This window comes from Ixodes scapularis, unplaced genomic scaffold, assembly GCF_016920785.2.
Source record: "Ixodes scapularis isolate PalLabHiFi unplaced genomic scaffold, ASM1692078v2 PGA_scaffold0__279_contigs__length_252992795, whole genome shotgun sequence".
Taxonomy (NCBI): domain Eukaryota; kingdom Metazoa; phylum Arthropoda; class Arachnida; order Ixodida; family Ixodidae; genus Ixodes; species Ixodes scapularis.
The window spans coordinates 89,669,970-89,678,805 of record NW_024609835.1 but is presented as its reverse complement, the minus strand read 5'-3'; the positions used below and the strand labels follow the sequence as shown (position 1 = coordinate 89,678,805).

The following is an 8,836-nucleotide window of genomic DNA, read 5'->3' as shown; positions in this document are numbered from 1 at the left end:
TCGCAAAAGTTGTTTATTGTTATTTATAAAAAGCAAAAGCAAACCAACTCACTTCGACGTGACGGCGCTTTCCTGGCCAGCTAAAGTTTAACACATTCGAATTGGAACACGTAAGAAAAATCCCTCTGGGTTTAATAAATTTCTTACCGCGGAGTAAGGAAGTTCTTACTTTTGCGTGGCGTTTCAAAAAATCCAAGCAAGGATTTTCTGAACTCGGTACTGTACATTCAGGATTATTGTTTTTTTCTGCTGACGCAATAGAAGCTGCGTTTGAGGGTAGTACTCCCAACAGACGGCTTTGGCTGTTGAAGCAACCGGACAAAGATACGTAAGCTGATTATTTACTGAAATAAATCAACAGAGCACAAGAGTCCGAACACGTGCAAGAACAAAGACATGCCTACACTTTTTTTTTAATAATCACATTGACATATGCACCACAAAAAAAAAAGAAAGCATTGGTATCTCTCAAAAGGATCTCCTGAAAATTAAGCAATAATGTGCTACTCTTTTTTACGAATGAAAAACCGGAGTGAAGAAAAAAGGAGTCATTTATTTATTATTCCCACAACCAAAACCACCGGGATGTCGTTTTTTCCAAAATAGCCTTTAGAGTGCTTGACAGGTGGTACTGCCGGATCTGAAGATCAAAACTTGATATGTGAGTCAATTGGAAGGCTTAGTTCCTGGCTGCAAAGAAAGAGTTCGCCAATGCGTTATTTATTTTTGTCAGATCAAAAACAAGTCTAGAGTACAATAAATGAAGCCAAAAACCGACATTAAAGAGGTAATGCGTTGATTCAAAAATATGTTTTGCCCTATATTGCCTAGCATGCAAAATGTACTGCTCTTTGATCCCCACAAACACACCTATGGTGTCTAAAACTGCCTCTATACCTCATTCAGTGACCTGAGCAGTTCATTTAGTTTCATTCCCAGTATGTTTTATGTCTAGGGCTTGAGGGGTTACACACATTTTCCTCCCTCCAAATGGGAACATTACATTTTATAAAACACAAAGAATGTCACAAATACATCGAAAGAAATCTCAACAGTTTTTGTGTCCGCGCGCAATTAAGCGACTGGATATGACACTGTGTTGACGACTTTTCATGTCAATAGCACAGAGCTATTCGCTCTTTCTCGCGTGAGTTAAAACGTGGTAGCGCAAGTGTGCAAATAACCCCTAAATTCCAGGCTTGGATGTAATCCGTCGCAAGTAACGGGATTACTTATAATTTTGACATTAATGCATTACTTATAGATTGTAATTTGTAATGTAAACAAATTACTTTTTCAGTAACGAATTACTGAAATTACTCGTTAGAATTCCATCCGTCAGTCAAAGGGAGATATAGAGTTGAAGAAGGGCGATGTAATAGCATTCGCGCTCTAAGCATGGTAGTACAAGACGGGAGTTCTCTGTCGACGAGAGCGTTGTCGAGGGAAAAGAAAGGAATTCATGGAAGGCACGACAGACCGGACTCTCTCTGGACTCGTTCGTACGGTCAGCCAGGCTGGGAGGACTCGACTGTATGGAGGCAACAGCTTCGAGTTCTTGTAAAACGAACGGACTGCTTCGAACTCACAAAAGAGCAGAAAGCTAACAGCCAACAAAACCGTCGCGTGTGGTTCTTGAAGAGTAGGATCGTAGACACCATGACCGTGGCACATATGTTCCCTCCCTCTTCCCCCCTCTTCTCCCCTCCTCTTTCCGTCCCCACCCCTCTGCGCTTCCACCCCCAAAACCGATCACTGATGTTGATTTTTTTTTTTCTTTCTCTTCTCGTTGTCACACCAAGCGTCGTTCTCTTGTCGAAGGTTTTTGCTTATACGCGCCCACTTCTGAAACAGGAAAAGCTTAATGAGACCTCGCCCCAGCTCATCCTTGACAGCACTGTAAAAGCTAAATACCCGCTGGACAAGCCGGCTATACGGCTTCTGTCGCTTGACTTCACACGAGCGAATGTGCAAGGCAGAAACATGAGGGGTGTGATGGCAGACGGTCATTTGAACTGAAAAAAAAATATGGCATCAACTCTACTGTCTGTTTGAACAGTAACGTTCGACAGCAAGCAATAGGCTGGCTTGGAAGCACAACCAAAACAGCTTTTGGCTTCGATGCTGAGTTCACAATCTTCGAAACAAGAAAGCTGGGTTTCCGTCAACGGTTTGTGTCTGCGGGAAATTGGATCGAAATTTTAGGGAAAGGAAACACAGCCCGAGGTTTCTGAGAATAAACAGTGGCTAACTTGGATACTTGAGTTGGGACAGGGTCAGGCGGCTGTAAACACGTAAATGAAATGGAAGCTTACTGGTCCCTGACAACTTTGTTTATTTTTTTTTTCTAAACGGCAAAACTAGTTCAGCTGAAAAATTGTGCAGTTATATATTGTGTAAGGTTCTGCCTCTGATAAGTTTGGTGATCAAGAAAGAAGATCAAGTTCGTCTTTTGGTCAGAAAACAACTTCCATCAAGCAGGATCGAGTCTTCGAAATGTACTCAAACGCACGTACCGCATCTTCATCTCACAGCCACGCGGCTTTAGTGGTTAACCCAACCCCTATTCAGGCAACATGCAGCACACATAGGAAAACCATATCTTCAGTGGAATCGTGTTTTGAAGTTCGTCGATGCCAAACTCAGATTAATTCGAATGGTGTGCGTGCGTCCAACGCACATGTGCATTCGTCACATGTTAATGAGATTTACTTCTGTCTCGGTTGGACAGAGCAAGACTTATTTATCTCGAACACCTAAGTCCTTTAAAAAAGTATTGATTTATCCTCCGAACTTTATTAACCCAAAATAATGGGTAGATAGTGCTGAATGTGTTTTATTTTTGATGGGACTCAAATTTCCCCCTCAAGCACACCGTAGATATTGCATTTATTTTGCGTGTTTCTTTGGAGAAATGTAAAAGTAATCACGTGAAGTAACCGAGTGATTCATCAATTACTTTTTACGAGGAGTAATTTGTGACGGTAACTTCTTACTTTTTAGACAAAGTAAGTCTAATTATAATTAATTACTTTTTTGGAGTAACGGGCACACGTCTGCTCCTAACCACATCCGGTTCTTTACTAGACGGCGGATTCCGCAGTCTTGGGGAAATTATATTTACACGCTGGCTTCTGGAAATGGTCATTTATAGAACTGTCAGACTTAATTCACTCTCATTGTAAAATAATGTGGTGAGTAAAAAACTATAAAAAATACGCGGCAGGATGTGCACAGGGGCTATCCAATAGATGGCGGCACTGAGTTTCTTGCCAAAGTAAAAGAAAAAGGCGAATAGGCAATACTCACTGGCGGTCAAAGCTGTGCGCGCGACTACTGAGCGCGTGCTGATGGCGAGGTGCCACAGTTCTTTTGCGACGTTCATTTCACATCATCAATCATACCCATCTTAGCAGCTTATAAATGTGAGCTCGTTCTGAGCATGCGCACGACTCTTACACATACTTAGACAAAGCTCGATGCTCTAACTATGTGTAATGCGTTAAGGGATAGACGTTATTAATACAAAAATACTCCAAAAGTCGGGAGACGTAAAAATTAAAATAGGAGCACCAACTTGACACAACTGAAAAACACACACACACACACACATTTCATTAAACGTTTCGCCTCCCATATGGGAGGAATCTTCAGTATTCCCAAAGCAGATTCAAGGATCAACTTTAAGCCAACGCTTGATAAATCCTGATAAATAGCGTTGGCTTGAGGTTGCACCTTGCATTTGTCTTGTAAATACTGAAGATGCCTCCCGCATGGGAGGCGAAACGTCTAAAGAAATTGTTTTTTTTTCTTCTGTTGCGCCAAGTCGGGGCTATTATTTTAATTAGGATGGGTTTTAACATAAAAGATTTTTAAGTGAGTTACAGCATACTGTTATTCTTTGTACACCTTAAACTGAAACATGTATAAATATTATATTGTATAAATTGTATTTGGTATAAATACTGCGAGGAAGGTGAAGACAACGGCGGGGCAGTGGCGCGCACGACAATCTCTCACCAGGGTCCACGTGCCGGCTCGGCCTCGATAAATTATTATATCTTGCCATCGCTTGTCCCGTCGTCTATGCTACCGGCAGCATCATCCTAAGAGTAATTTCTGCAAATACTAAAACTTGGATATTTCAGTTATAATTGTAATCAAATACTTTTTGATCACTCTTCGCGATGTGAATCTCCTATGAAGGGAACACATCTTGCCACAGTTTTCGCATTTTAAAGATAAAAAAAGAGAGAAATGCGACGGCCGGGATGAAATATTTATTTTGTGTTGGGTTATTTTACTCTTACGCTGGGAAGAGTGTTCCATTACCAATTTAATGTTCAAAATTCTTTTTGGCTTCTTAAATGGAAGCAGATATTTTGCTGCACTTTTCCAATCAAGCTAAAAGTAAACGCGGCACACACACACACACATGCACACACACACACACACACACACACACACACATATATATATATATATATATATATATATATATATATATATATATATCAAAAATGCTTGTTTATTTCGATGACGTAGCTGCTTATGTTATGGAAAAATATTTGCAGCAGGTATATATATTTTAAACAACTGATCGTCGTAATGTATTGACCTTATTTTTTATATTTGCACTGTTCATTTTGTCCACTCAAAACAATTGTAGGTTTTACCTCTAAATCCACGAGAATTAAATGTAGTTGGAGTAGTACTTGAATATAATCAAATACCCCTCATTGTACTTGTCTCGTTGTTACATACTTCTCTTTGAAGACATTAATTGAACTTCTTTCATAATACCATTTTTTCACTTGATTCGCATTTCTACTTCAATACATCAAATACAATTTCTGTGGTATCTGATGTATTGGAGTATGAATTCAAGTCGTCTGTTTTAGAAGTTTCACTACTATCTTTACCTCCTTGCATGATGTGTCTTTGAGGGGCTTGAAGCCTCCCCCCGGGCCTCCGGCGAGAGGTGTCTTCTTGACTCGGGCGTACGACACTCGTTTTAAACCAGAGGGGGAAGACAGTGGCTCATTCGTGTCGCATAAAAATTGACACTCGTTGCGGCTATCAAGAGATACAAAAAACAAGTTTATAAATATTAATGGGACATGTTGGAACATTTGAAGATTGCACTCAATTTTAAAGATATTTCAATCACCTTAGAACAGTCTTGAGGTCACTTTGCTCAACTAAAAAATGCCCATCAAATATTTTTTTTTTTATTTTATTTTTTTCTGCGAAAATAGTCTACGTACCTCCGAACGCTCAGTCACCGGCCAAGCGAAGCACTATACTCCGTTTCAGCTTACTACCGTACACAGGGAAAGCTAGGAGCCATCCCAACCAATCCACTCTAGGAACTAGCAGGTGACTATGCTTCTCATACTGCACTACGCAACCTCTCCAAGATCACGTGACACTTACACAACATTGGACTGTCTCCGATGGCTCGCAGCATACGCGGCGGTCGGTCGCAACGTGAAACAGAGTACAGCTGTCCGAACTAGATTTCAAGATTTCAGAGCCTGCCGTTATTTGACTCAAGATTTCGATTCTCGAAAATTCTCAACAGTAAAATGGCAGGCGACGAGGCCCAAGATTGCACGGTTATGAATGGCGTCAACTACCGGAAATGGGTCCTATTTTACCGCTGTACATCGATGTGTAAGGTCATTCCTCCTCTTTTAAACTGCAGGTTTTTACATATAACAAAGCATCCTAAAAAAATACCAAAAAAAACGTAAAGTCACGGAAAATTATTTTGGTGTGAATTCTAGCCTATTCTACGCAAGTCTGATTATGAAACTCATTTGCCTCCAATACGTGATTAGAGGGAAGTGAAAGAGGATCTTAAAAAAAAAAAGAAAAACGAGTTAGTCGTGAAATATAGAGTATTCTGTTTCCGTGAATCAGAATACCACGTTCGTTTTCCTCGAAGATGTAACTAAACCCGAGAAAACACGAAAAACCTCCGACCAGTCGTTACGTCATACTAGGATCTTTCGGCCGCCAAACGCGTGTCGCTCGTGTGGGCAGCAAGTGCAAATGCAAACTTGCCAGTTATATTCTCCCGCATTGATACCAGTCGTGGCGTCTTTTTTAACCTTTTCTGCAAATAACGAGAGTGCGCGTGCCTAGCTTTTGGTAGACGCTCAAGTTGCGCGATAGCGGATATTCCGAAAACTTCTAGCATGACGTCAAACTCCGGGAAGGAGGGGTCTTTGGCTGTACTTTGAAAATGATTTTCTGCAGGCTCCGTGCACAACATTGAAAAATTATCTCGATATTCGTCATCCGCCAGATGAAGACCATGCAGTGTTTTTCCTGAAATACAGATCCACTTGAGTTTCCATTGAAGCACGAGAAAAACCTATAAATCACCCTTGGTATGATCTCAACTCTATGCACGTTTCCATTGTCTACAAAAATCAGAGTTCACACGTGCTAAATCAGTACGCGTGCATAAAACACAAGAACAAGCATGAACGCGTCGTCATACACTTTTATGGAAAGGTGTAGATTCGGAGTCAACTATTTTATAAAACCTTTGTAAAAGTCAGCGTAGCTTTCCCAGTCTTCGAACTCTCTCAGAGTGAGCGAGCGCATCCGAACGAGATGCAACACGAAGTCACGCTCTCAGTAGTGCGGGGCTGCAGCACTGAGGAGGCTATGCTAGGCTTGACAGTTTAGCACAAAATAGTTGCCACCGAGTATGCATGCTTTCACTGTTTACAAAAATCACAGTCCACACGCGATGAATCACGGTCAAGCCAGCACTCGCTCGCAATTGACTAACCGAAGTGATGACGCCACAGCATGGCACTCCGTTCCAAACAAACTTTTGCGAGGGCCGTTCTTATGGCCAAATGCACGGGGACTTGACGTGGGCTGACAGATTGTCTGATAAAGAAGTAAATATTTTTTTTTGTAAGCATAGTGCATTTTGATTATCTAATCATGCCTAGTTTGCCTATCGTATCAGTACCATGAAGCGATGACAAAGGCCGTAATAAAGCTTCACAACCGGTTTCGCCTTGCAAGCGGACGACACGACGGCTTCGTGGGTTCAGTGGATCTTTCGGAGGGAGTGCGCGACTGCGTTGAGTGAGGTTGGTGACAATCGACAAAACTTCTTTTGTCGGGGTCAACGTCTGCGGGATTTCGGAAGCAAAGAGTGTCCGTACATAGCTTTAATCGACACTCGAGCTGAGCGCGCGCGCGAACGTGTTCCGGTGGCGCTTGCTTCCGCAATATTTGAGAAGGTGAAAACACTGAAGCCGAATTACGCATGACGACGACGCGAAATGTATCAAGGTCGACGTCAGGCCTCACATATTTCAAGGATTTCTGGCAGCACAGTTACTTCAGGCAGCACAGTTGCTTCAAGAGTAGAATCTTGAATGCAGGAAAAAATATTAGGTAAATGAAAACTTCGCCAGAAAACAACTTAAAACCTTAAACTTTTACTTTATTTTCAAACCGTTTCGTGGGAAATACTCGGCTTTTTCTCGCTGTCATTTTAACAGACCTCCATGCGTGTGATGATTTTCGTCCAACTGTATCGCATCGTACGCAAATAAAATTTGTTCTGGTAAACCTGGTGAGTTTTCTTAGGCTTACCATGTTCAACCTACTTACAAAATCAAAATTGGATGATTGTGCAGACGAATCAGATTGTTGCAGACATCACTTTTGAGTCATTCCGTGCGAAGGAGGTATCTCGAGGCGTCTCGATGACCGGATGTGGACGTCCCAAATTGTTCAGAAACAGCCAATTCTCGGCAAAGTTCTGTCGTGGTAAGTGTGAGGTCTAGGCTCCTTCTATCTATTATTTTTATACGTTTAAAGTCTATGTCGGATTGTTGACCGATCGTTTTTTCGGAGCAAATGCAGTCCCATGTATTTGTCCCTCAAAACGCCCCTAGTAAGTGTTTTTTTGGAGCGATGACGTCATACTTACGGGTGCGTGCGTAAGACACGTGCGTAAGACACAAACACAGCAATGAAGGCGCCCTTATACGCAGCTGCCGCTCGTCTGAACGAGCATGTGCAGCTGCAGGGACGCCAATTTTACCTTCAAGTGCACCTGCTCCAATGAAGTGCGTGCGTATGTTTCATAAGCATTGAAGACACATGAGCGCCTCGTAACCCTGACCACACATAGACAATGTCGCAAAACACTTAAATCTATCGGAGACCGGTAGACTTCGGCTATAACAACTTCATAGACGAACGATCTACCTTAACGAACAGTCCAGCTAACGGCGGCAGCAAATAGGCAAACCGCAAAGTCTGCTGTCGACCGCTCGGGAAGTGCTTGCGGAGGGTGCAAAGATGCAGGTATCTCCTGGGCTGCGGGGGGGGGGGGGGGGGGGGGGGGGGCGTTTGTTTCTACAAGAGCTAGCCCAAGTAATGAGTGGTTGGGCTATCGGGCCCAGGCGGACGGACGCACAAGATTTCGTAGTTGGCCGTCTTGTAAGTACGGTCGCAATAAAAAAAAAATAAAAAATAAACGCACCAGTTTTTTTGCCATCCGGGGGTGGTTGATATCATTCTGCAGGAAGAAGCTATGCGACGCATCGAGAGGTTGAGAACCCTTACTCCTGAAATCATCACTGTGGTGTATCTGAAAAGCAGTTTTAAAAACAATTATAACCCATATCACTGTTACAAATCAATGGGTGTTCGCTGGGGTCGTTCGTTAAGATACAGTTCGTTTTATTTTTTTATTTTTGTTTTACAGCAGATATTAATCGGTGGTGAAAAAAAGTGTGATTGCGCAGCAAAAATGGAAAGCCGCGAGAAGAAATGGCTTTTCAGAAAA

The 8,836-nt window shown here is 42.2% G+C and overlaps 1 protein-coding gene across 1 annotated transcript; it reads right to left on the bottom strand.

The window, feature by feature from the left end:
- Window positions 1–666: 666 nt before the first annotated feature.
- LOC115322594 lies at window positions 667–8,625 on the bottom strand. The gene is made up of 3 exons (XM_040215148.3): window positions 8,531–8,625; window positions 4,923–5,076; window positions 667–690 (listed from the first exon to the last, which is right to left on the bottom strand). Exons 1-3 carry the CDS (start codon window positions 8,623–8,625, stop codon window positions 667–669), a joined length of 273 nt encoding a protein of 90 aa, XP_040071082.2.
- Between the last annotated feature and the right edge of the window lie 211 nt (window positions 8,626–8,836).

Excerpts from the sequence above, each read along its gene's own strand:
- LOC115322594 (XM_040215148.3), bottom strand. The coding sequence starts at position 8,625 with ATGATTTCAGGAGTAAGGGTTCTCAACCTCTCGATGCGTCGCATAGCT. Across the intron at positions 5,077-8,530 it reads CCCGGATGGCAAAAAAACTG|CCGCAACGAGTGTCAATTTT; the intron begins GTGCGTTTATTT and ends ATCTCTTGATAG. Across the intron at positions 691-4,922 it reads AAGACACATCATGCAAGGAG|CCAGGAACTAAGCCTTCCAA; the intron begins GTAAAGATAGTA and ends CTTTCTTTGCAG.